Genomic DNA, 27,238 nt, shown 5'->3' with positions numbered 1-27,238 from the left:
TCCTTTGAGCCAGAATGAAAGGGAATCCCTTATAGTCAAATTCAATTCAGTGTCCCCTAGTCATCACGCTACAAAGCTAAAGCTTTTCCTTTGAAGCAGGCAGTTCTGCAGAAATTAATGAGAGCCTTCACTGAAAGCACTTGTCATCAGCAGGCCATTACAAAAAGTTTGTTGTAGCTTGTACTTAAAGTACATGACTAACGATAACAATGCTTCTAAACATTTTGATTCCATGAACACTGTTGGCATCTCAAAGTCTATACATCTGTGGAAACAAAAGGATCCACTTTGCTTATGATTATTAAATCCCATGCTAGTCAAGAGCCTCCAACTGTGAAGCCAAGACACAGCTTTCTGCACCCTCCTTCTCTCAGACAAAACATTTGTCTTTAGACTTTCGGTCTGTGAGTAGAAGACAAATTTAACATGCCTATGGAATGCACAACTCCAATTTCCCCACCACATGCATAAAGCTTATTCTATTTGAGTAGAGTTCGTGGAATGCCTTACCATCAGAACACAAGCCTGCTTTCCATCCATAAATCCTTTGGGAATTGCGTTTGGAGTTAAGATTTCGTATCTGAAGAGTAGAAAGTATCAGATTAGTTACACAGATATTTGAAAAATTAAAAGTGTCAGTAATGAGTTCCCATGGCATTTTGAGTTTGACAGCTTATGGTGTCGTTAAAATTTAAGAAAAATGCACATCTAGACAACAGAATATGAAGCAGTAGTCTCAGATGGGGTCTTCTACCCCTCGCCTTAACTACATGCTTAGTAAAGACGACAAAGATGCTTTGGGGAGGCTTTGTGCCAGGAAATAGCAAGGGACAGATGTTCTCTGCCACTGTTTTGAAAGGCAGTAACAATATAGTTGCAATAAAGTACTTCAGTTTTCAAACTTATATCTTAACTTCATCAAGGTAAAGACTAATTTAGGTTCTTTTCCAGTCTTTACCTTTGCCTGAATTCCTGGAATACAACTCTGTTGGGGAAACCCTGGCGACAAATACGGATTCCCTCCAGCACTCCATTGCAGCGAAGTTGATCGAGTACCAAGTGGGGGTCTAGTTTTCCAGCCTAGTGAGGAGAAGGAAAAAAAAATAATAAATACCATTACGGCTTTACGAAAGGGATTTAACACCCCACTTCTTTCCCTTTTTTTTTATAGCCTCCTTTACCTTTTTCTCATGGTTGGGGATAATGCAACGGACGAAGTTGGGGTTGGTGTTCCTCAGGGTAGCCATCAGTTTAGCCAGCTGTTCTTTGTAAAGCTGTCCCACAGTTCGGAACATGCCCTTCCTGGTCTTAAAGGCTCCTGGCAATGCTGTTTCTGACATACCAGCCACCTGATCCAGCCCAACAATACGGTCAACTAAAGAGAGCACAGGAAATTGCATTAAGTTCTGCCACAATCAAAGGAAACATTGGAATGCACAAAGAACATCTGGGTAGAATGGGATAAATGAGAGGAGCTGCAGGATCCTTTTTGCTTCATCTCTACACAGATGTTGACTCCTGTACAGAATTTGTGCAGGGATAGGAGCAGGAAGGAAAAAAAAGCAACAGCTCACTACTGGAAGTTTGAGTGATGGAATCAAACTTACTCCCAACCATAGTCTACTGATGCTCTGGAGGGCAGATCTGGAAGATCAATCTAGAAGTGTGTTTCAGATGCTTCCACTTGCTTAGGTTATAATGAAAAACCACCAACAAACGAAGAGTTTCAGCTGCTAGCCCAACAGAGTCAATTATTAGTTAACTCTAAACCAGAAGGGCCCACAGCGAGAGAAAAAGCTCAATTTGACTCTTTAGTCACAGGCAGAACCGCCATGACTGGTGATCAGAAAAGCCGTAGCTACTTGTTAACTGAGCAAACATGGTAGAAGGCATGAGAGACACCAAACCTCAAGATACCACTGTTTGAGTTAATTGGAGTACAAGTGTTCTGTGACTTACAGGCATGAACGATACCACTAGGAGAAAGTCAGAACTCCCTGCCCCAACAGTTTCTCCACTATGCCACTGTGACATCCAAGCACTGAAGAAGCACTATCATCGTGATGAGTGGACTGCAAGATCCATTTTATTTTTTTCAAAACAAGCCATCTAGATCTGAGAGTAGCATGGGACAGAACAAACTAAAGCATTCCTTTTTCCCATTGCACTACGACACAGAGATAAATATTCACCTACCCAACCAAAACCAATTGTATCACTGTAAATTCCCACACCCTCAAGTATGTTTTCTTAAGGGCTGCAAGCTACTAGCTCACTTTACTTTCAGTGGTTGGTCAATGCCCACACTCAGGCTCCCAATCTTCACTTTGGAAAATATATAACTTGTGCTCAGTTGGCTTCTGATTAAAAAAAAACGGTCAAGAGAAATCCCCACAAGTGAAGAAATAAGAAAGGATAGATACTGGCATTTACAGCTAATGTTAGTTTACCATTTTTCACTTCTAGACCAGCTATTGGAATAGGGTCAAGGTTGACTTAGAAAGAAAAGAAGGTTATGTTACTAGATGACATCACAGGGAAATCCACAGAAGAGTGTCCCAGATTCCGTCTGGAACAATCCTCTTAAAAACTTGAGCCCTACAATCTACATCAAGATAGCAAAAAGGACAGTCACTTGCAGCAGAAGATCCAGCTAAGAATAATAAATGAGAACTGATCAGCTGTGGTTCAGCTGACATTTCAGTTCCAAAAGGCATGCGTGTCAGCCTCACACAGCAAAGGCCTTGCTAGGCACAAGTTGCTGATGGCCATTTTTCATGCAGTAAAAATGCCTTTGCCGAACTAACTTATCTTTGAATGATCAGCAGCTGAAGTCAAATCCCAGCACCACAATCAATATTAAACTGAATTTCAGTTTAAACACAGTCTCAGAAACCTTCCTTCCAAATCCTGCAATGAAATACAGCCTTGCTGGCTCTATGTTCAAACAGTTGACAGGGATTTGGTTTTTAGCTGTTCCTATGCAAGACTTGCAGGAGCACCTTTAAGCACCTGAATGTGTCCACGTGTCTTGTATCCACTTGCAAAGTGAGAGTTTTGCTTTAGTTTTACATCCGTGAGGAGCTACTAGCACAAAGCGAAGGAAATGAACAAGAAAGACAAGCAGGTATGACAAAGGGACAAAGATAAGTTAATGGAAGCATTTCTTGCATGGCTCTAGGATGGCATTACACACGACACAACAGCTGGGTTTCTCAGTCACCTGGTTCTAGATGAAGAATAGGAAAGTGTTGATAGAAATAGGCTCTCTGAACGTTCTGCATCTCTGCAACAGACAGAGACGTCAAAGAAAACCCATGACAGAAAGTGACAGCAACAGTAAGACTCAAAAGCAGATAAACCCAGAGAAGATAGAGTAAAATACTGAACAACACTGCAGCAAGAACACACTAGTTGCAGGACTGAAAACCTAGATTCGACCTCAGATCTTATGTTTGAGTATTGCAGCTAAGCACACTACTGGGACACATTAATGCGTTCATATTTTATCCTAACATTCTTGATTTGGAAAAATAATTGCTACATATGCAGTAAGCTTAGTGCAAGTTGATGTTTGTGAGCCTTTCTCTTGAGTTAGAGTGATCTTTTAATGCAATACCATGGTCTAAGCAGAGGATGTACCAGATAACTCTCATCTTGGTGGCTTAGATTTCAAGAAAAAAAGCAACAGGGGTTGCAACAGATTTTTGGTGATCCAAAAACTCTTCCATGTAAAAAGGGAAGAGAAAACACATAAGATTAATTTTAATTACATACCATCTTTCCACAGCTCAGACACAAACTTATCCGACGACTGGTGGAGAAGAGTAGCAATGTTATCATTCAGTGGATCCATGTTCTTCATCAGCCACTCATCTGCTTTATAATCCACCTGCAGAAGATAAACATGTCAATAAACTTTCTGCAGCACAAGATGCACTAAGTCTTGCGAAGTCTAAAAAAGCAGCACCAAGGTTTGCACAATCGACAGATGACTTAATCATTCTTAGATTTGTCATCTGAGCAAGCACACCTACAAATTCCAAACCCTAACAAACTGCTGAATGTTCTGTTCTGTCAGTAAAGGGAACGGATTTGCAGTACCAGCGTGCATCATCCTGAGTGTGAATCAAAACACAACTGTATCACCATTTTTGGTGATGAAGTCTTGATGCAAGGTTTATGGAAAGTATTTCCAATCTCACCAAGTCACAGAAAACATACTTAAATTGTTGTCAGTTTGTTGTGTCTTCAGCTACACATATGTAACTTGCAGGCAAATCTCTTTAGGCTCTGTAATGTCCACAGCTGTGGGACCACTTTGTGAAATTCTCATGTGGTTTCCCATGTTCTTCTGTACTTAGCCACTTTGGTAAGTAGCCATTTGTAAGAAACAGTAGCTAAGCAGTGGAAGATACAGCAGGCATTATTTATGTTCACATTTTAGCTACAAATTCTTTACCTTGCCAGCATAATGTATGATGCAGAAGTCAGCTTTGTCTTTCAGCTGTTTTGGCTTCTGAAATTTGGGGTGGGTGCCTTGTTCTTGTACAACTTTTTCCACAAAGCTTTTGTCTGTTGCTTTTGGGAACCAGCACTCTTCATCCAGCAGGGCCAGTATACCAGGTGGGCCAGCCTTAAAAGGAGGAAAATGTCAAATCATCATTAAATACTTGACTACACCAATGATTAACACCTTTGAATGACTAGGGAAAAAAAACAAACAAACAAACAGACACTTATACTTGATTCCTATCACATTCACCTGTTCTGTGTATCAGAACAGCAACTGTCATACTAATAGAAATTATTAATCATATCTCAAGATCCTCGTCTGAAATCTGATCAACTTTATAGAAGGTCTCCTTCATGACATTTGTCCCAGTGACACAACTACTGCAGCCATTTCTTGCTGCTCAAGAGTACAACAAGCTTCTTACCGGCTTCTCTATGAGGTCAATGCAGGGCTGCAGATCCAGGCCAAAGTCAATGAAATTCCACTCTATGCCCTCCCTCTGGTACTCCTCTTGCTCCAGAATGAACATGGTGTGGTTGAAGAGCTGCTGCAACTTTTCATTTGTGTAGTTGATACACAACTGCTCGAAGGAGTTCAGCTAATGGAGAAAAAAGGTAGAAAGAAATTTGAACCATTGCTTTTGAGGATGCATCTACTATTCCCTTAGCAATAAAGATCACATCTAGATTGTTCAGCAACTCTAAGCCAGTGTCCTGTCAAATCTCTGGGGTGGACAGCCCTTTGGCAATAACCCCTCTTGCTTCTGAACTGTATTTCCTGTCACATGCTGCTGCATCACTGCATCGATCCCCAGGGAAATTCTCACACACTGTTCCTCATTCTTCGCAGAAGAATGTTCAGTTGTAAACAGCAGCAGAATTACTGCAGCTACTTAACCCAGGAGCAGAAAAGCCTCCAGTTTTCTCACAAACTTAGAGCTGGCGCATCCTCTTCGTATCATGAGGAGGCAATGGAAGCCTGAGGACAGATTTGTAACAGTGTATGGACTAGAAAGTCTCTTTTTAATCCTCACATATAAAATCAGAATGAAAAAAGTGAAGGAAACTTCTTCAACACATCCTGATTTCTTCAAACTGTATGGGTAGGGTTAATAACCAAGGATGTATTTTCATGTTAGACCATACTTAATCTAATGCAGCTGCTGGACAGAATGGTTCTCTTCTACTTCCTCCATCTTCCAGTAATTCCTAACCATGCATTTCCACTCCCTTCACATTTTCATGAGATCCAGCAAACCATTAAAACAAAGGTAGAGTTAGATCAACAACCTCATTAGAGAGAAACAAAGCAACTTTCCACTACTTTTTCCAAAAGTAGTTTTCCACTTCATGAATACATTGGTCCAATTAACCTTGCAGCTGCACATGAGCTAGATTCAGCATAACACAGGTCGACGGGAGTTGCCTGGCTGGGATAATGGGGATGGCAGGACAGATCTTTTCTGGTGGCAGCCTGTGATTATTACTCCAGACCATGCATAATGCAATGCCACATTCTGAAAATGTAGTTTCATAGACAATGATTTGGCCTAACAGTTCACTGCCACCTACAGAGGGAGCTCTCACTTCCCCTTTTCCACCTCTCCCACCTCTCCCTCAACTTTCCTTCAGCTGTTGCTCTGCCGCATTTACCTTGCATCAACTTTTGTGCTCAGATCCCCCTTTGCAGACTGACTCAATTATAAGCAACCCTAAGAAAAAAATAATTTCTGCAGTGCTAGAGAGGCGAACAGTATGAGCGAGTGCAGCCAGGAACAGGAGAGTGGAAAAGGCGAAATATTATGCCTTTTCTTCAAGAAACTGTTACATCAGTTTAGCTGTATATGAAAACAAATTCTGATCCCCAGTTTTCACACTTCTCACAGAATGGAGAATACACAGGTCAGAATATGTTTTGGTCTACCCTGGCTTTGTCTTTCCAAAACTAAGCAGCAAGAAGAATTTCTAACAATTATTTATGATGCCAATAGGTTTCATTGGATTATCTTTTAAATGTTTTGGGACAATCTACTAGGACAAAATTTTAAGTCCAGTGGTGATCCATAACTCTGTGACATTTTTAAAGATTTTTTTGTAGGGTAGCAATCTCTTACATTCTGTCATTCCGTTCTAGAGAGAGTCAAGAACATCTGAAACTATGAAGTTAAAATAATTGTGATGTGCATGACAAATATAAAGTAATGAGATAAAATATTTGCAGGATATACAAAATAAGAAAGAACACATTATTAAGTAACCTGACAATTCATATTGGCAGGGATCTCAAATAAAAGCAGAATATACAACTTTTCCAAAATTTTTGTATTTTCTTCCAGTTTTAAAGCACTTTCCTTCAATGGTCCTTGCTCCATGGTAAACTGTGCTGAGTGCAAGGACCTGACATCTCCTTACCTCAAAAATCTCGAAGCCAGCGATGTCCAGAATCCCAATGAAGGATGCACCCTGCCTCTTGGTCTTGTCCAATGCCTTGTTGATGCGCATAACCAGCCACCGGAACATACGTTCATAAGTGGCTTTAGCCAGAGCCTCAATGGCAAAGTCAGCCTAAGCAGAACAAAGGCAAAGATCACAAGTTGCATTATAATCCAAAAGTGCAGATTAGATGGTTTTGGCATACAATTGCCTAACTGAGATCATCTTTCCACTACCGAACTCACTAAAGAAAGCTCATTTCATAATTATTCCCAATGAAAAGCAGATGGCACAGCGATACTCCATGAACAGGAGTCAAGAATTTCTTATTAAATTAGCATGTCAAAGACCTTTCAGGATCCTGTCTATTGGAAAAACCAAGGCCCAGTATTCAAGGAAGAAAAAGTGACACCCAGTCCCTAATACAGCACATTTACATATGACCAAAGAAAAGCAGTAGAATTATTTTGCAATTTAGAATTTGTGAAACTTACTTCTCCCCCTCAACGCTGCTACCCTATGATTGACACAAAAAATACAATACCCAGTAAATGTCAAAACAGAAAGGCAGTTTGTGACTATTTCTACATTTCACTCTCTTTCTGATCCCTTTTATGTTACGGTGGCATGTTTATATACACTGAGAATAATGATGCGTTCACATAGTGATGCGTTTATGAAAAAGCCATGCAGGGAGTAAGCACAGAGGTTTTGCTCCTTTTAGGAAGCTACTAGTTCCTAGCTCAGGTTTTATTTGGAACAAGCAGCAGTCTGATTCAAGACTATTAAGAAACATAAAATCAGTTTCAAGGGTGAGCCACAAGGTCTTCCACCCTAGCAGCTGACCTATTCAAAAATGATGTTTTCTATATTACAGCAACTTGAAAATGTCATCCTTGCATAGAGCTCTGAAGCAGCTCACTCCCCTGGGACAGCCAGTTACTAAAATTATGGGAATCGCACTCTCATTTTTTCCTCAGATGAGAAAGAGCTCTACAGGGGCAGGGTGACTTCTGTTTTTATACAGATCAAGAGAGCTATTACTAGAAGTAATGCAGATGTTACTTTACTCAAGTATGGTTGCCGTACATTGCAGCCCTGAAGATGACTATTAAATGCTACGGAAACCTTTTACGCATTTTTGTTAGCTTTGCATCAGCAAAATTAAAGACAAAAGTAGTCATTCACTTATACAGAATGCATACCTGTTCTTTGGTCTGAGCTTTCTGGACATAATCTCGTCCCACTTTGATACGAGGAGTCAGGATACCTCTGGTGAAATCCGTCACATTGATACCCAGAAGATGAGACACTTTCTGAGCAGCTAAAGAGAGGAAGAGGAAATAACAAATACATTAACTTTCTTGTTGTTACTGCTTTTCTTACAGAAAAAAGACAAAGAAAATCATTCCTGCAACTGTATTCCCAAGACAGTCGTGTAATTGCTTTTAAAAAGCCATTAAGTGAAGAGCAGGTTAATGAGACAAAGAAAGTTATCCTCAGGAAGATGAAAATCTCCCTTAAAAACTCTTGCTACCCATACCAGAGGTTAATGAGTTTCTTTGGAAACCACAGGAGTAAAATTGACACAGTATTCTCATACTGTTAAGGCATAACCTGGAAGCTTCTGAAAGCTCAGCCTACAATCAATTTAAAGATACCACAAGTGACTGACTTCTTAATCAAGCTAATTGCATTGTCTTCATCTACTGATTAGTTTTCGAGGTAACTCTTTGTTTCAGATTGCAACTCTATTTCAGATTAAAGAGCCAAAGAAATCAAATGGCTTACTCTCCTCCCCAAGATGCCAGTTAAAGCATGTTTTCTATAATAACCCAAAATATAAACACTTGAAGAGCAATTAGCCACCTCTTACACTTCTGCAGTACATCTACAATGATACCCTAAGATAAGGCTACACTCTGTGTATTCCAGTAGAGTAATCCTTTTCATCTGGTCACCATCAAGTGTACTTCCTGCCTATGCTTGTCAAAAGACCAGTGCCACATTCCTGCCCATGGGTTGCTGCAAGCCCATGGTTTATTTATTTTGTTTGTTTGTTTGTTGTTTTTTGTTTGTTATTTATAATATTTGTATGAAGGAGCACGTCAGCTCCTTTGACAAATAACTCACCTGACAGAAAAACAGGACTGCAGCATTCCTTACAAACTGTAATTTATTTTTCTACCTGCAAGAACTTCCTGTAGGCTTTTTTTTCTGTGGGGCTTTCTTTGGGGTGAGGAAAGGAGATAGGTTACCTGTGTTGTCTGGCATAGAGGCTTGGTCTGTGTTGCGCTCCTTCTTGAAGACAATGTTGCCAAGTTGAAGGACACCTGAGATAACCTTCAGCAGACCTTTTGAAACAATAAAAGCTCAGTGTCAGACATCAGCAAAAGCCCTGATATGGCCTAGCTCACCATGTCAAAAGGCAAGAGGCTTCTCTCAAAGATCTATCTGGAATTTCAGAAAAAAACACCACACGTAAGTAATTTGTCTATGACTCCCGTTCTGGGCACAGGACTTTCCCTGTCCCTCCAATGCAAGACTGTGCAGCCTGGGAATTTAACCACTCTCAACTTCGCTACAGGAAAGCTGGAGACAAGATCCAGGGTCATGCCCAATCCTATAACATTCACATTTTTTTGAAAATGTTTGTTCTTTGTTAGAGGGCCAAGATCTGCCATTTTTTTCAACGATTACTGTTAAACGCAGGAAGGAAACGGTTATTAAGAGTATAAAACAACTAAGGGAAGGAAGATTGTGTTCCTTTAACCTTGTATTACTTTCAGCTACCTGACCAAGGTCTGTAGTCCATACAGACATACATTACAGTTAAAATATATGAAGGGCAGCAGGATGTGGGCAAAAGTGCCTATACCATAATTATTGCTAATCACACGCTGAATCATCCCATCCTTTGTTACATGACATATTCATGTTCTTTGATCACTGCACAGCACAATTTCAGTGTCACAGCATCAATTCCATTTTTACCACGTATCAGTCAAAGCTCATTGCGTAGCAGCTTCCAGTTGTCTTGAGCAGAGTAAACTGCCAGTCACTTGCAAAGAGATCTTGGGCCAATAACTTTTTCATCCCTTAATTTCTACCTAATACAGAAACAGCTCCTTTAAAACAGTATCATTTTGATAGCAGAGCAAACAAAGGCTCCACAGATTCTGTATCAGGACTAACAAAAGAGAAGCATATATGCTCCTAGTGACGTGTTTTGAAATCCACTGTTTTGGCAGCTGAAACTGGAGTCCTGGCATTTGGCATACAACTTGTTTTGATGGTGTCTCATTGATGAAGATAGATAGCATTTAGAGGCTACATCAAATTAAGCAAGCTTACTGACCAGCCAGTTACTCTGTGTCTTTTTATTTTCAGCCTGAAGGAACATTAGTACACTTTGCACCTTGAATGGCAAGAACAAAATACTAAAGTTATCTTTGCTGCTGCAGTGGTTGGAACCAATAGCTCATCCATGTGGCAGCAAAGACATGCCCTAGAGTATACATAAAAAGAAACTCAAAGAAGAGCTTAGCAGCTCATCTGAATGAGAAATTGGGCTGCCAATTATTTAATTCTGTTTAGGCAAACATGTCTTCACCTCCATATAGCAGTTTCAGTCTCAGATGATTCAGGATTTCAAGAATAGTATTAAGTTATGAATAACAGAAGAACGGATTAAGAGCAGACTGGACTGTGAAGAGCAATAGCTAAGGCATAGGCACATATCCCCTACAGCCACCAGAGCTACAGCATCCAGCAACAGAAGCAGTGACCTTTTAAAAAAATAAAATGGATGCTTGCAATATATGGGGAAAAAAGTCCTATTTTATAAGATCTTATACATTTAGAAACGGAGATTGGGCAGAACACTGGTTCCAAACCAGTAAGGAAGGTTATAAAAGTATTAATCCAGCACTAGCTGGATATAACACCTAAAAGGCATTATTTAGGAAGTGAGGGAGCACTCATATCTTGAAAGTATTATTCATAAAGTGGATATACAGCCCTCAAACTGGGAACAAAAACAGCAAACAGAAGTATGTTTTCGTTGGCTGTTTCACTTCTAAGATGAACTGTGTTGGTACATCCTGAGGTGGGGCACTCCAAAGCTACCAAGTTCATCACTTGCACACTGTTCACTTTGTGGTAGGGGGAGAGTTAGGGGGAGAGGGACACAAAGTAACAACAACAAAAAAACACCCAAGAATGAAACCAAACCAAAAATAAAGCTCCAGAAAAATGCAATCTGTTCCCTCCTTCATTTCCTCCGTTCAGAGGACTCATACCTATCTGCTCTTCATCAGGGATGCCCATGATCCTCATTGCTTCCATGGTCTCCTGAAACATATCTTTGTCTTGCTGACCCGGGATTGTAACGTGCCCATTGGAGAGGAAGCGATATTTGTTGTAAGGCTCCAGGAGCAGATCAGCTTAGGAGAAAAAGGAGAAAGAAGTTATTATGGCTTTTTTTTAATATATACAGATAGATAGACAAGCTACAACTGAGGACAAATTTGTGACTTGCACATGCTAGCAGATACTGGAGGAATCAGAGATTAAGAGCAGTTTTACCAACAGCTGAACATTTTTCTGCTTTATTTCTTTCTATTCTGCTTTCTGGCATACTCCACCAAAGAAGTACCAATCATCATTATGCCCTACGTGTATAAAAAGCACTGATAACTTGAAAGTAAATTTGTCTTCAATTTCAGCTACCTCATTAGTTTCAAGTCACAGGAAGGTCAGTATATAGCTCTTGAAATAGTTGCAATTATGAGAAAAGTCTTGGAGTTCTGTCCTTCCTCCAGATCAATTTGCCACTCTCACACAACATGGACTCCAACTACTAAAGAACAGACTAGGCTGAGGCTTTAAAGCTAGGTGCATCCTTGACTTCTAGATTGCTTAAGCACCAGACATTTCGCTCCATTCAATTAAACACCGAGTACATCACTGTAGGACCATGCCTGCACTGGAAGGGTTTACATCATACAAGACGAGACTAAACACAGGACAGTGATTTAGATAAGGAAGGGTGTAGAGTCATTGCTGGCAAGGAAACAAGTACAGGAAGGAACCAGAGAAGCAAGTTTTCAGGAACTGAGAAGTGTAGGGGGAAGGCAAAGGGATACATGCACGTGCAGAAGAAGAGAAGAAGTGACCATACCTAAAAGGGAGAGGCAAGAAACTATGAAGGAACGGGTGCTAGCATACAAGTGTTTTGGACCCTCTGTGTGCTGAGGAACCCCATAATTAAAACAACAATCAAACTTACTCTTCAGATGCTCCCCTGCCCCAGACAGCAGGTAGTAAAAGATGTGGAAGGTTCTCTCCTCCTTGGCTTGACGTATTGCACGGGACTTCTCCAGGAGATCTTCTGAGAGTCAAGGCATTTGGCAGGACGTACAAATCACTTCCTATTCTATGGCAGGAGGAAAACTAGCAGTACCTTATGTTCCTGTGCCCATTAACAGGGGTATTGATTTAGCAATCACTATCAGCCACCAACCCACTGAGCTTCTAGTCTCAGTTCTCTGAACCTCTGACTGATGGCTATGATACGACAAACTAGACTGATAAACAGAGAAATAGTGGCCAACTATCCAGACTTGCCCTGCACGAAAATGAGAATGGTGTGTGAAATTCCAAAGCTCTCCATCTTATCATGGTTTGTTGCTATCTCAGCCTCCTATGATTAGAATTCATTCACTCAGAAGAGATTTCCACCACAGTCACAAAATGCCATATGAAGGAACAGGAGACTACAACAGTAATCTTGCTGGCATAAATTAAGGAACCTCCTGCCACATTCTCAACCTGGCAAGCACAAGTAAGGTCTGATGAGATTGCTAAGCATCGTTCCTGCCACACTCTATAGCCTGTAACTTTTCAGTGGCTACAGAAAGGATACAGGTCTCAATATTGGCTCCAACAATGTAGCCGTTGACATCAAAGTTGATTCTGATGAACTTGCCCTGAGAGGAAGATATTAGTAATAACATTAATATTCACTCTGTGCATAACAGCAGTGAGCAGCAAAAGCAAATCTGGTGTTTTTAATCCAGGAAAGGAAATTTAGAACAGGTCAGACAAGTTCTATGCAAAACATAAGGTCAGCCAATAGGCAATGCCTGCTGATCATGACAACGATTTAACAAACAAGACACCAAATACTTACCTGTAAATAAAGACAGGCAGCCTACAATTCAACTTAATTACGGTTTGACCTAGGTTTCCCACAACCAGAGCATTTTCAGTTTCATGCACTACGCATTTTGGATAGTTCTCCCTCCCTCAACCAGCATCAACCATTTCCATTTAGCTCCAGCTCTGGCTTCTCAGTCTGTCTCTCTCCCACCATCTACCTCTCCAGAACAAACAAAATCATGATCCTTGTTTGCTTGACAGGATAAAACTGACCGTAATAAATTTAGAATAAAACTTGGTGCAGATGGCTTCTCCATTCTAGAAACCTATCAGCGACATTTTCTGGATAATTCACTGAATGAATTCTCTTCCCAGATTAATTTCAGGTAAATCACACAGACAGTTTCCCTACCCCAGGACAGCAATTCACCCAAAAGCATAACAAGTCCTCCCCCTGGAAGGTTAAAGCATACTGGCAACCACACTGGATAGTAATACTCACAAATCTGGACGAGTTGTCATTCTTGACTGTCTTGGCATTTCCAAAGGCCTCCAAGATGGGATTAGCCTGCAGTAACTGCCTTTCTAGTTCTCCCTAGAGGGAAATCAGAAATGAATCAAGTAGGTAGCAGTCTGCTGCATTGCTCCTGGGTCAAACCAGCACTGAAGTTTCAATTCACACTAGCTTGGCATGTTGTAGAGAAACCATTTTAAACCTTAGGAGACGATCCCTTAAACCTTCAAAAGGAGACTCATCGGTTATCTGGGTAAAACACGCATTCACAAAAACACTTTATTCCCTTCTTCAACACAAGGGTGTCCCAGTGCTGTTAACAGGCAGCCTTTTAAAGCCACTTGGCCACAGCATCCCACAGACTTCCCAGGATTAAAAACATCATTCCATCCAAGATCAGGCCCCCATCGCAGAAATGTCTTGCCATCCAGGCAGGAAGAGTGAAAAAAAAATAAAAAATGCTTTCTTGCTACTGTGCAACAGCTCTGAACTCTGCTACTAGTAGGTTAAGAAGTTAGTCTGGAAAGATCTAGTGTTTGCAAAAACAAAACAAAAACAACAACAAAATTGCACTAGGAGTCTAGGTCTTCCACAATACAAACAAGCAAAAACCTCCTTTGTAAGGAGGCACACAAAAAAAGGAGAATTAGTGGTATCCCACAAACTGCATGATCGCTTGCATTCTTACTGCCATATTCGCATACTCCTCCTACCCTCCAGGAACACAAAATGCTGGAGCTGCAGGAAAAAAAAAAAATCAGAACCTTTATCCCTGCCAAGTGCTAGATCACTGGAGCATATACACCTTTCCCTTCAGGCTCCAGATGCCTCTCTCTTTGCTTTTAAAATCACATGTCCTCTGTGTTAGGGGTGTGGAGTTTGCATATTTCAAGACCAGCTAAAAAACTTCTAGAAAGAAGCAAACAATGGTCTAGATTAATGTTTCTCTTTTTAGCAGTTATCACTACATACTCAAGGCTTCCTTTTGCATGAGAGATGGAAACTGAGTTTGATCTGTGAAAACTAGAGTGGCAGGGACAAAATATTTCAGGGTGTTTGTAAAGGAAAATTGTTCCAATTCATTTTTTAAAGTGTTTTATAAAACAGGTCAGTCCTTACACTGTCTTTCTAAAAATACATACCAAAAAATCAGCACTTCTTATTGCATAAATTTAAAAAAAAGGGAGTACAACAGAAACCAAACAAAGAACTAAAGTATTTCTTACTTCCACAATCACCTCACTTCACACCTGCAAAGTGCATCACCAAACAAGACTCTGAGTCACTGCAGAACTGCACACACACAGAAGGGGCAGCTGCTGCAAACACTTTCATTCAGTGTGGAAGTGTACATAACAAGGGGGTTAGCCCTGGGAAGGCAACCTAAGCTAGGACGTCTGTCCTCTCACAACAGAGCCAGTGTGTAGTTTTGTAAGGACAACACCCTGAGACTATGGTTCAGTCCTTGAAAGTGGGTAGCAGTCACATTTCCCCCTCCTATTCTGGCACATGTACCGATGACAGAACGCTCTTCCCTCACCCACTTCTTCCTCTCCACCCAGCAGTGAGGTCCCTGCCCTCTCTTTGTGACTTTGATCTGTTGCTGTGCAAGTGAGAGGTTTCAACAACTTACCATTTAAAGCCAACTAACAAACGAGGAGGAAGGAGATCAAAAAGCTCATTTTTTCTCTAAACAGAAGCTTCAGGCTGAAGCTTTTTTAATAATTTGGCTAAAAATAAAACTAAGGTCATGCTTAGCTACACAAAGATCGAAAGCTTATAGAAATTTTCACTAATGAACCTCCTGTTAGTACCTCTGCAAGAGACTGTTATTAGTGTCAAGTAGGTATTGATAACCCATAGTTCAGAAGTGATTGGGTCTCTTGAACTACCACGGTAGCAACAGGTACAAGACAACGCCAGCTCAGAGCATACAGCAATACAGAGCTGTAAGGAAAGGAGCAGGCTAAAGACTCGGTCACATCGTTACTTCTCCAGACTTGCCTTAGCCCTGTGATACAGTAGGAAGACCAAGTTCTCAGCGTGCCCTGGCAATGGCGCATGAGATGAAGTGCTTGGAATTACTGCGATGTAGCCATTGGTGTGCACTGTACGCTGTCTTTGCTTAATAATCCCATCGTTTAAAATTCCGCAAAGTTTGTGTTTTGGTTGTTTTTTAAACTTAAATTTTGACAGTCACCTTTCATTGAAGGAAGAGACTTCTTTATTATCATATAATGGGTAATTTTCGAAGTGAAAACTGAGTACAACAAAAGCCATCTCTACCAAGCTTTCTAGAAATTAATGATCTGCTGCTAATTTTCTGACACCTGTAATTGCCAATCTTTGACCTGAAACTTTTTTTTTTTTTTTTTTAACAACTTGCATTTATTTGAAGTACGTAGAGTATTCCTCATGAAAGCAGACTCAATAACAGCCACTGGCTGCTAGTTTTCCAACTGGTGGTTGCACAGTGCACGCTCTTTGGTATGCTCTGTTTTCACTGCTCTGAAATTACAACACGTATTTAAAGCAATTAAAATCCTCGACATCTATCTTGCACTCTGAATTTCTTTTTTCTCGCCTCATACAATTTTTGGAAATATTTCTGTGCAAGAGAGAAGTTTTGCCAACTATTTCTTCTTCTGAATGTATAAAGACAAGCATCCAGAAATCACAACTACCTTTCACAGCATGAAATTTCTATCCAAAAAAAGTCAAAGGTGTTGCTTCCCTTTTTTTTTTTTCCCCAGTTATTTGCTTTTAAACACTTCAGGGATTTGCTTTTGCATTCTTCTCCACAAACACGAAAGATTCTCACATAACTGGATCCCAATAATACTCGGTTGGTTGGGGAAGGAAGATAGATCATCGATAACCCACCCAACCTTCATTACAAAGATTTAATCATTAGCAACCACTACGCAAGAGTTTGTGATCAGCTGTGAACATTCTTATCTTGAAAAGACTACTACATGATTTAACAAGTCAGTAGAGGAACAGAGACTGAAAAATGGGAAATCGTGAATCCTAACTTCCATAAATAAAGTCTGACTAAGTGAAAAAGTATTTATATAATTCAATTCAGTAGGCTCCAAAAGCAACTTTAATGTGCTTAATATTCACACCATGCAAGCTAAAAGCTATTAAGCTGAATATACTAATGCACTGGGATTAGTGGAAGCAGCCACTGCCTCCAAAACAAAAGAGCTAGGGATAAAGAATATGCTTTATATAAATCAGATATTGCTCAGATACATGAAAAACAGGAGCTTACGCTCAAAACTTCTGTTAGAAGACAGTCAAAAAATCTCCCTGGCAAAAAAAGCTCCCCTACTTCCTACACCATCACTAACAAAGTTCCATGTTTAGTCTTGCTACGCAGTGCCAGCAGCGGGTTTTCTGTCTTGCAGCATAAGGGCTTGACACTATTATATTCTCTCCCAAAGAATAAATCTGCTGTGACCCCAGATCCTCCAAAAAATTTAACGTATAACGCCTCATAATCTGGTTCCATGTTTAAGGTTTGTAAAGAATTGTTGCACAGAGCACTCGTTACCACTTAACATTTAAGGATCCAGGTCTAAGTCCTCTCTGGTACGGCCAGTGCTACTGTTTAACCACAAAAGTGAAGTAACACATGAGCTGCAGGACTTCTCAGAAGAACCTTTGAAAAATCAAACCAGACCAAATCACCACCAAGGACTATTTCGTTCTTCTATGCAGATCTTTGTCCTGCTTAGGTAGTAGAAATTTTGTGCAAGGATGCACAGTGGAGGAACACTTAGCTCAAGCCCATGATTCTATTTTCCACAGTTTAAAAAAAGAAAAAGAAAAAAGGAGAATGTTGCTAAATACAGCTACTGACAGACCATGGAAAAAGCCTTCATATGTCTGAAAGTTTGGCACGTAGAAAGGTTTTTTTTTTGGTTGCATTCCAGAAGTTACTTATTAGAATTTGTGCACACAAACATGGTATGTGTGCGCGTAGGGATGCCTTGTAATTCATACACTCTACACACATAAAATATGTCTACACATAAAGCTACTACAGGAAAATTTTTATGTAGAGATACAGAGGATGCACTTGGCATCTGGTTTTTATTACATGGCTCACCAGTGACATTTTCCAACGTGTTCAGCTCTGGCTAACAAGCTCACTGTCTTGAAACACCCTGTCTGCAGGGCAGCCTTCCTCACCGACCTCTGGCTGCAACCTACAGCCACATCTCACTGCTGGGAATGGAAAGCTAAACGCCAAGCTACATATATCTTCCTAGGAACACCACCCATGCTACATATTCATGGTTCGAGGAAAGCCTCGTCCAGTCATATTGCCCTGGAGGAATACTTTTCCAGATAAATTGTTCGTGAAGTCCTGCAAGAAAAGTCTTAAAATGCAAACCACAGAACACAAGTATTCATTATATTACTTTAGTCTCCAATCGAACATCCTGATAAAAAGATTACTGTGCACCACACAAAAAAAAAAATTGTGAATTGTCTATGGGTTTGGTTTAGCTGCAGAAAGTGATATTGGTGTGGAGTGAAAAGCTGCTCAAAAAAAAAAAAAAAAATCACACAATGGGACAGAAAACGCATTCCTGGTGCAGAACGTGCAGTAAACGTGCAGCTCACCTACGAGGATACAACTGATGAATTCGGCAATAGTCCATCGGGGGAGAGGGAGGGGAAAAAAATATAAGTGAGACATCTTCAAAGTCCTCCCACCATCACCACCACCCTCCTGTCATACACTGCTACACCTGGCTCTTTTCCACCCATTTCATGTTTTCCTACAATTCTCGAGTTTTCAGCTGAGGTTCACTGACTAGCCCTGTGTTCTCCAGTTTTGAATCAGTACCTCTAATAGCCAGACCTAACGTAGAGATGTACAGAAAAAAGGAGACAACTTCTCCATGGAATGATCAGTTCTAAACTACCTGGACTGGTTACAAGCGTTATGTCTGCATAAAAAGATTGGTATGGGTGAAGCTTCTTTTATAGTGTCTCCTGCCCATGAATCCAAGAGGTTATGGATGAGGTTATTCCCACTGTAGCTCGACTGAATTCAAAGGAGTTATGACTTTGAACAATGTCCCCTGACTCATGGTTTTGACTAACTTTTATTATTTCTTAATAAACTGTCCTCCTCTGTCCCCTGATAGCTGTTACCATCCAGACTTTCACTGAGCAATATGGTTTTTACCAAGGACAGCCCATACATGTTTATCATCCACAGTCAGCACAGCAATAAAGCATCATTAAATTAAACCTAGGTCTTACCTGGTCTTTTTTAGACTTGTGTGAGGAAGCAACGTGAGCCAGATACTGAATGACCTTCTTGGTGTTCTCTGTCTTACCAGCTCCCGATTCACCTCTGTAAAGAAAGTCTGCGATTCATTCACAAAAAAGACATAGGGGGACACGTTTCTATCTCTAATCCCCAAAGGGCTACACAGCTCCTTAAATCTACCCTGGCTATCGCAACACCTCTTAAAGCCAACAAAACTGAGTGATACTAGAGAGTGGAATCACTGTAGCCGGGCTGCAGGTTAGCCCTCAGCCAGTTTGCCAGTGGGTATGGGTTCTATAGGAAGGCACAAAGGACGGAATGCAAACAAAATCTATGTTCTCTGGTCACTGGGATACGAAAATGGCTAAGTGGCAGAGGAATAATGCAGAGGCAACTGTAGAGCTAGGGGTGAAAGGCAACAAAATGAATCTTTCTGTAAGAAACCTCCTGACTGGGAGCCAACTGAATTTGTTGTGTCTAGATGAGAAACTGCTGTAACAAATAAGAGTATCTATTTGTTACTTATCAGCCTCATCAGCATGAATACTCTTAAACACAATGGCTGCATCAAATCTTAAGGAGTTCCCCAAGCCTTTTCCATTGACAAAGCCCTACTTCTTCAGGAGTTTGGGCACAAAAGTTGTTTCAAAACCTCCTTTCTTCCTGCAGTTCCCATGAAAATTATTCTGCAGAAAGGATTAAATACACATTGGAGGACCTGTCTTGGGACCTTCCTCAACTTTTCGTTATTACCTGATTTACTGAGCCCACCCCAGGCACTTACTATCAAGAGAGTCCTCCAACCAAGATTTTTAACGCAAACCTTGACATCCACACAAGCTGGCAACTGTATATACTCACGTGCAAAGGATGGACTGATCCTCTCGGTCTGGAAAAAAATTTAAAACAGCAGTCAGACTAAGACTTGAACAGCAAATTTCTGCGACAGATGAATATCAACATCTAAGACATAGACAGGAACTAGTAAACTCAACAAGCATTGACAGAAATATGGCCTGGTAAGCCCTTTTTGGGCAACCAACCTCTCACATCTGCCAAAATTAAATTGCAATGGTGCCATTATGTTTTCTTCATCCAGAAAGAACATTGGTTATATCATTTTTTCTACAAACAGGCAATAACACTCCCAGTGGATGTTTCTTTACCACTGAGATATATCTGGATGTACATCTCCTAGTTATCCAACCCCCTCTCCCCTTCAATTATTCTGGACCCATACTTACGTACACAAGGAATCAGCAGAGCAGAACAAACAGAAGGGAGATAGAGGGCAGGTGGAAGTGGGATATGAACCATTAAAAATCCCAGAGTACCAAAAGCTCACATCAAACAGAGGCTTTCACCCCAGAAACACTCAGTGAGAAATTGTTGTTACTTACTTTATACAGGATGGGCTTGAAAGCTAAAATGCTGAACAGCAGCCTAAGTGCTGTACAGCTGATGTATTTGTGGCACCATCCCCTATAGTATTAACTGAGCAGCTGATAATAGGAGAAACCTTTTCTTTTTCATATTGACATGCCACAAAAATCAGGAATGGGGATGTGGTATTGAATGCTAAACAGTAGACAGACTAATTCCTGGGTTCATTTCCCAGCTGTGGATGATGAAATCTTTCCAGTCCCAGAACTTCCTTCAACCAGCTTATCCACCACTATCTTCTCCAACATCTGTAACCTCCTTTCAGCTTTCACCTCTGCTTCTACTTTCTCATAAGCAGCCCCGACTAGTCTTTCCACTGTCTTCACCCTACTGCTCCCCCCTCACTTCTTTGCAAAAACGCTCCCCTACTTCTGCCTTGATTTCACTTTGCATCCTCCCTTCCATCCTGCCTCCAGCTTTAACCACCCCAGTCTGCATCACTTTCTCCTCGATGCCACCAGGAACCAGCCAGGAGAGTGCCTTGTGCCTTCTCGTAGCTTCTTGTAGGAGTCACAGGAGGAGGGACCTGTCCAGACACTGAACGCTGAGGAACTAATCGCAAGTCATGCACGTAGTCCTGCCTCACACGAGAGCTATTGAGACACTCACGGAACAGACTAAGCCATCACATTTATTTATTTTGCTTAAGAGCAGAGAGCTATCAGATCATCCAGTCTGAGAGCCGGAGTATCACAGCAGTTAGATTTCATCTCCTTATTGTTCTTTTTACACACTGAGCTTCAATTCTGTGTCAGACTCGAGTCTGATGTCTTACAAGACAGCAAGCCTCAAACATCCACAAGGAGAAAATATCACTGAATTCCTCCAAGAAATAATTTCAGCAATTGGTAGCTTTCATCAGTAGGTTTATGAATGTGACTGTCTCCTTATTTTAGCTACTGGTTCTTTCTCTTCCTTTCTCCAGTAGCTTAGAGAAAGGAAGTGTGCTCAGTATTCTCCTCACCAGACACACACTTGGATGATATAATTGAGTCGCCAAGCTCAAGACTTTTGTGTGAGATAAAGAGACTGAACTCTAATTAGGGAAGGCTTTATAGTTTCGAGTACTTGGGCTCTATCTGACTACTTGCTATAGACTTTAACACTGCTACCACAAGTGAATTTAGCATGAATGCCATATTCAACAAGAAAAATCTCCTATAAACTTGGTGTATAGAGAGAGAGAAGCAATTGAGCTTTTGGACACATTTTCAGGGAATACAGACAGCAGGAGAACCTACCAAATTTGAGATTTGGTCTTCTCTTAAATTATTCTGCAGCTGCTAATGGAGACACTAGATTCATACACTACAGATAAGTAATTCCTGCTCTGAACCTTCTTTACTAGAAACTGATTATATGCAGATGAGCACAAAAGTTTAGAGGACAATAATCTGCTTTACCATAGATAATATCTCTGTCAGGAAGAGCTGATCAGCCCTAGGACTGGAAGTAAGCAAGCAGAAGAAAACTGTCACTCAAACAGTTGGGCCCAGCAAACAACTACGCATCCAAAACTAGATAATGCAGCTTTGTTAGCACTGTACTTTCCTTTTTTTTTTTTTTTTTCAAGTGCTGAATTTTATTCATTGCCTTTAAGATACGTACCCTTTTCCTGAAGGGCAGGTGAAGAGCAGATGCGAGCCAGCCCCAAAGGCCTCACCCATTCAAGGTTCCCAGCGGGTCAGTGGCTCAGCAGGCACACGCCAGCCCTCTGTGTGACTGGGCACTTGGAGGGCGGATCGGGGAATAACTAGTGACTCATTTATGGATTGCCTAAGGAAACATATTCTGCAGTGGTGCGACACCTGGGTGCAATTCTCTACCACAAAGCAGTTATGGTAAAAAGAAAAGATTGTGCCTCTGAATAACATTTGACTTTCAAAAGCCTGACTGTAAACAAGCAGTCCATTTGTCCTAGGAAAGCTTGTCTTTGCAGTCAGGTACTACAGAGGCTCTTCTAAGAAACCTATTAGAGAAAAAGAAAAAAAGAAAAGAAAAAAAGAAAAGAAAAAGATGTCTAAGGATGGCACTCCTCACTCCTGGTAGCCAGCTTTGGTGGTGGAATGATGAACTGGAGCTCCTCGTGCAGGCAGTGGAGCTCTAAGTACTTACATACCACATGCCTGCCCCTTCCCTCTCCTCCAAGATAGGATCCTCAATCCAGCAAAATACATTGCTAAGCAGACAGGCAAACCAAGTGCTGAACAGAAAGAGAGATGACCAGCATTAGATAACCCTCAGAAGCTCTTTGGCACTGAGCACTCTGGATCTGCCGTGGTTAGCTGAGCAGCTCTTGCAGAGCCTCCCTGCAAAGGGGTTAAGAGGCACCAGCTCTCTGGAGCTACCCAAGGAAGTCACAAAGGGCTGAGCACAGGATCTTTCCACACCCCGACACAGAGCGAGGTGTTGCAAGGCAGGAAGAGCCACAGACGGCGTTCAAAAGCCCTCCCTCTCGCACTGGGCTTTCCTCCCCCAGAGCACTCGCCCGGTGGCCCGCTGCAGCTGCGTTAGTCACCTCCGCTGCAGGGCAGCCAGAAGGTACCTGCGAGTGCAGGCAAGCCACCGGCAGCGCGCAGACGCTGCCATAAAAGGCAACATTCCTGTTTGCAATCCGGGGGAAATTCTTTCCCAGGACGGCAAAGCAGCAGTCATTGGGATAGCTGGAATTCTTCTAATTGTGTACAGACAGACAACTGAATAATGTGTTGAGCAACAGGAAATTGGAGCCTACCAAAGGGCCAAAGAGCTAGCAAACACAAAAGCATAACTTTTAGACACGCTTCCAATTAAGGCCCGCCGTAAATGCCAATATTTATTCTCCATACAATACCGACTTGTGCCGTCATGAATCAGAACGCTATTGCCCAGACAAGAGGCCACCTCCAACTCCCCCCCACACCTTTTTTTTTTTCTTTTTTTCCTAGGGGATCATTCAACATGGGCGTACTGCACAGCTTCAGTCAGCACTTGCCTTTACTCCATTGTTGGTTGTGCAAGCAACCTACTCAGCAGAAGAGACTGCGCTGGGCACCATAAACTCAGCTGCTTGCAAGAACACAATCAAGGAACGCCTGATTAAAAGAAATCTGCATCTGCTTTTCCATCCTAAACAGAGTCACTTATTAAGAACAATCCAGAATAACAACTCATTAGTTAATTATAGCAACAGCTCTGTATTTCAGACCAGCTGGCAAGGAAAGCTTTTTATCTAGGGCTCCTCTTTAGCTCCCCATCACCACAGTATTCAAGTGATCAGAAGAAGCAGCAGCCTCAAGCGCCCAAAAGCTCAGGAAGTCTGACATCCTTCAAATTTAAAGCTATACAGCAGTATGGCACAAGAAGATCACTAGGTTGGTTTTACTGTATTTTTAAAAATATGATATCTAAGTTATTCTCAACTTCCTGCAGCACAGAAATAGAAGACCTCATTTCAGACTGCTTCCAGGACCCCTTGGCACACATTCAAATTAAAAACTGAAATTTAAATGAATTAAAAGCCCAAACTCGTTTTGACAGGACAGATATTTCATACACTGGGAGCCCTCAGCCAAAAACACTCGTGCAAACTAATGGACCGGAGGGAATCCTGAACTGCTGCGGTGGAATATATTGGCATAGGTGATGCATGAACAGAGCCCTGAACTCCTGAATTTTGTTTTTGGGTGTCTTGGGCCGGGAGAAGGCAAAGGTTGCCAGGCTAGACCTGCGCGCCGTGGGATGTTCTGTAACTGCCCTGTGCAGCCGAGGAGGCCCTTTATCAGCCACTTCCTCCGCCGGAGCGCCTGGTTGCAGGGCTGCTGATGGCCATAAAAGGAGAAGTAATACAGCGCGCACGCTGCGCTGACATCACCTCCCCGGCGAAGAGGAAGCCTAGCTGAAAGGCAAAGGCTTGGCTTGCGCTCCCCTGCCTAGAGCTGACTCATGAGGGCTGCGAGCTTAGCCATGGCAGGGCAGGGCGGCACCACCCACCCACCGCCTAACCGCCGCAGCGGCCGGGCCCTCTGGCTTTCCGTTAGGGCAGCGCGCCCCTCACGGCCGCCTCAGGGCCGCCTCAGGGCCGCCTGCTGCCCGCCTCCGAGCTGACCTGAAGCGAGGAGGAGTCAAAATGTGTGCTCCAGCCGTGCTGTAGCTTCGGTTCTTTCGCTTCTCGCCCTCCTCAAGCTGCTCTTCTGCCCTCGGTGTTGTCTAACAGCCGGCGGCCTTCCCTCAGGGCTCTAAGGCGCGAGCAGCCCCAGGCACCTGACAGCGCTGCGCCACCCGGACCAAGCCCGCTGGCGTAAAATCAAGTAGATTGACAGCGGTGCCTTAACCTACATGCCGGGCTGAGCTCCTGACGCTGCTCTGAGTGTCAAAAACGCTCCTGGGAAACACCAGGACAGAGCCCGAGAGCTTGTTTGTGTGCTGTCGTTTAAGGAATGCATCAGAGAAGAGTTTCAAAATGCTAATAACCTGTCATTAGGTACAAGGGGAAAAAAAATCAAATGAAGGATAAGCATAGCGTGTGCAAGACAGCTCTCACAGAGCAGAAGAACTTCTAGATATTAAAGTCACTTGGTTTGGCAGGACCACTGCGGTGCCAAGATTCAGCTTTGCCGTATGTGAATTTTGAGGACAAGCACGAGGGAAAAAAAAAAAGTTTCATTCCCAAAAATGAAACACATCCTACTGGGTCAAATGCAAATATTTATTTCCCCAAGCCATTTCTGGACTAAAGCCCATACCCCTTTCTGTAGCATTCCACAACTGAATCTGGAGATAGGAAAACAGGAAAACAAGTTAGGCTGTAATTTTCGGTTACACAAATGTTTATGAAGTTCTGACAGGAAAGAAAAACTGGTATACGGCCTGCAAAAGCTCAGGCTGCTCGTGATACTGAAACAGCGTACGGCAGGGAAACCGACAGAAAGGGCTGAACTATTACATAAGTGACTGCCAGAAGGCTCCTGCTCTGGTTTACAGGAATGAAGCAAAAAGGGTGTGGTAACTACTAAAAAACAAGCGGGCAATGGACTCTTTTAGCTCCTTGTTCTATTGAAAACCACATTTCAAGACAGATTTTTTTCTGGAGTTGCATTTAGAAATCTCAAATGATTCAAAGCATGTAAAACATCTCAAGAAAATCAGAAACTACACGCCTTTTCTTGCAATTTGCACACAAACACCACCAGATGAACATCCTCCATAATTAGTATCCAAATTTAACGCTGCCCTTTGCATCAGAAATTTGGACAAATCTTGGTAAAAAAACAACCTAGTGAAACCACATGCTATTTTCCTTATGTTTTAGTGGAAACAGAATTTGACCTTTATGTGCAACTTGAAAGAGACAAATCCATGCCCCTACCTAATCTGAACAGCTCTGTCAATCAGATATCCCTCAATTGGTGAGCATGCACAGAATATTGTACAGAAAATAAAGACACATTTGGGGACAGCATAAAACACAGTGCAGTAGAGCAGACAAGTGCTAAGAAGCAACCTGAGAAAGCAGAACTGAGACCCAGAAGTTAGAACAGAAGCGTTCTACTAGCTTGGAAACTTAAGAAACGTGTAAATGGCTGAGAATTACAAATACTTGAAGGTCATGTTCTACAGGAGCAGATCTAAAGGATGGTTTCTTGTGAAAGTGACAACGGGGTCTGAGGTGCATCTGAAGACCAACAAAAGCAAGCAGTTGGTCTTAAAATAGCTAGCACTGTTTCCTCCCTGAATATAACAAGGCCAGTGAAGATCATGAAGGTGCTATACTTCAGGTTTTTTTACTTTTAAACACCAAACCCATAGACTGCCTAAATTCCAAGTGAATACCAGCAAGTTGCTGGCCACATAGGATCCTTTGCAGACTAATCCATCACAGTCAAGGAGGATTTAATCACTGCACAATGATTTTAAGAGTTTTATTCAGTGAACCATTAGGAGCTCTATACTGACGTGGAAAAACTGGATGAGAAGTAAGATAGAGTGAATTTGCTACCAATGTGCAGTCTGTTTTCTCTCCTACCTGTTAGTTGAGCAAGTTGAATAGAAGCTTAAAAAACGGGCAGAGTGCACATACAAGGGAAGAGCTCTGAAGAAAGCATTCCAGGAACAACCATACTAATCCAAGCTATTACAAAGAAGTTTCAGGCACTGACAGCAAAATGGCCATCATGCTCCAGAAACCAATGAAACTTCTAGCTTATTTCTAGCCTCGGTATTTGACATTAAAAATTCCTTATGCGTGCTCTGAACAGACAAACAGGTGCTATTTGATAGCTTTAAAATGTTTTTCTTAATAGATCCTCTGGAGAACGCAAATTGAGGTAAAGAATTTACCCCTTCAATGTACATCTGCTGCTTTAGATTAATGATTTGTCTGCTCAAGACACCACTCCACTTACAGGCACTATGCTTCTTCAGTCATCAGTGCCAGAAAAGTAATTCTTCTGAAAGCAGTCAGACCTGAGGCTTCTGGCATCCAAGTTACCCAGGGAACAAAAACATTAAGACAATTATTTTTTTCTCTGAAAACAAAAATGTTTTTATTTTCTTCAGAATTCTGCTCTTGAAACACAAGAAGCATCTCCAAGTACCATTCAGCAAAATAATGTTTTTACCTCATTTCTGAATCTTAATGTCTTTGGTTGGAGAAAGAAGGAAAAAAGAATCAAAAAAATTACTTTTAACATATTCTCCATTATCTTATTGCTTCAAGAAAATGCTTCTGGTGAAGTTTAACAAAAACAATTTAACCCTCTTGGGATATATGGATGCCACATGACACTTTTGCAAGTGGACTAACTGTGGTAAACACAGAAAGAGGACCAAACTTTGTGCATCAGCAGAGATGTCTGAAAAGGGTTAAATAGTTTCTGGATTAGCAGAATTTGGAA

General features: G+C 41.6%; 1 protein-coding gene across 1 annotated transcript in view; it reads right to left on the bottom strand.

Annotated features, from left to right (window-relative positions):
* MYH9 (myosin heavy chain 9) overlaps nucleotides 1-27,238 on the bottom strand; it is a 67,900-nt gene that overhangs the window by 17,465 nt on the left and 23,197 nt on the right. Inside the window, exons 4-18 of the mRNA XM_032207853.1 lie at nucleotides 19,782-19,809; nucleotides 18,911-19,004; nucleotides 13,613-13,705; nucleotides 12,875-12,938; nucleotides 12,239-12,337; nucleotides 11,250-11,393; nucleotides 9,207-9,302; nucleotides 8,154-8,272; nucleotides 6,928-7,080; nucleotides 4,941-5,114; nucleotides 4,463-4,636; nucleotides 3,778-3,892; nucleotides 1,182-1,375; nucleotides 959-1,080; nucleotides 511-580 (exon numbers count right to left, since the gene is read on the bottom strand). Of these exons, the coding sequence (XP_032063744.1) occupies nucleotides 511-580; nucleotides 959-1,080; nucleotides 1,182-1,375; nucleotides 3,778-3,892; nucleotides 4,463-4,636; nucleotides 4,941-5,114; nucleotides 6,928-7,080; nucleotides 8,154-8,272; nucleotides 9,207-9,302; nucleotides 11,250-11,393; nucleotides 12,239-12,337; nucleotides 12,875-12,938; nucleotides 13,613-13,705; nucleotides 18,911-19,004; nucleotides 19,782-19,809 (1,739 nt within the window). The remainder of the gene's footprint in view (nucleotides 1-510; nucleotides 581-958; nucleotides 1,081-1,181; nucleotides 1,376-3,777; nucleotides 3,893-4,462; nucleotides 4,637-4,940; nucleotides 5,115-6,927; nucleotides 7,081-8,153; nucleotides 8,273-9,206; nucleotides 9,303-11,249; nucleotides 11,394-12,238; nucleotides 12,338-12,874; nucleotides 12,939-13,612; nucleotides 13,706-18,910; nucleotides 19,005-19,781; nucleotides 19,810-27,238) is intronic.

The sequence above is a fragment of the Aythya fuligula genome, chromosome 1 (assembly GCF_009819795.1).
Source record: "Aythya fuligula isolate bAytFul2 chromosome 1, bAytFul2.pri, whole genome shotgun sequence".
Lineage (NCBI taxonomy): Eukaryota > Metazoa > Chordata > Aves > Anseriformes > Anatidae > Aythya > Aythya fuligula.
Note: the sequence above shows the minus strand (reverse complement) of the source record. Positions and strands in the feature narration are given on the sequence as shown.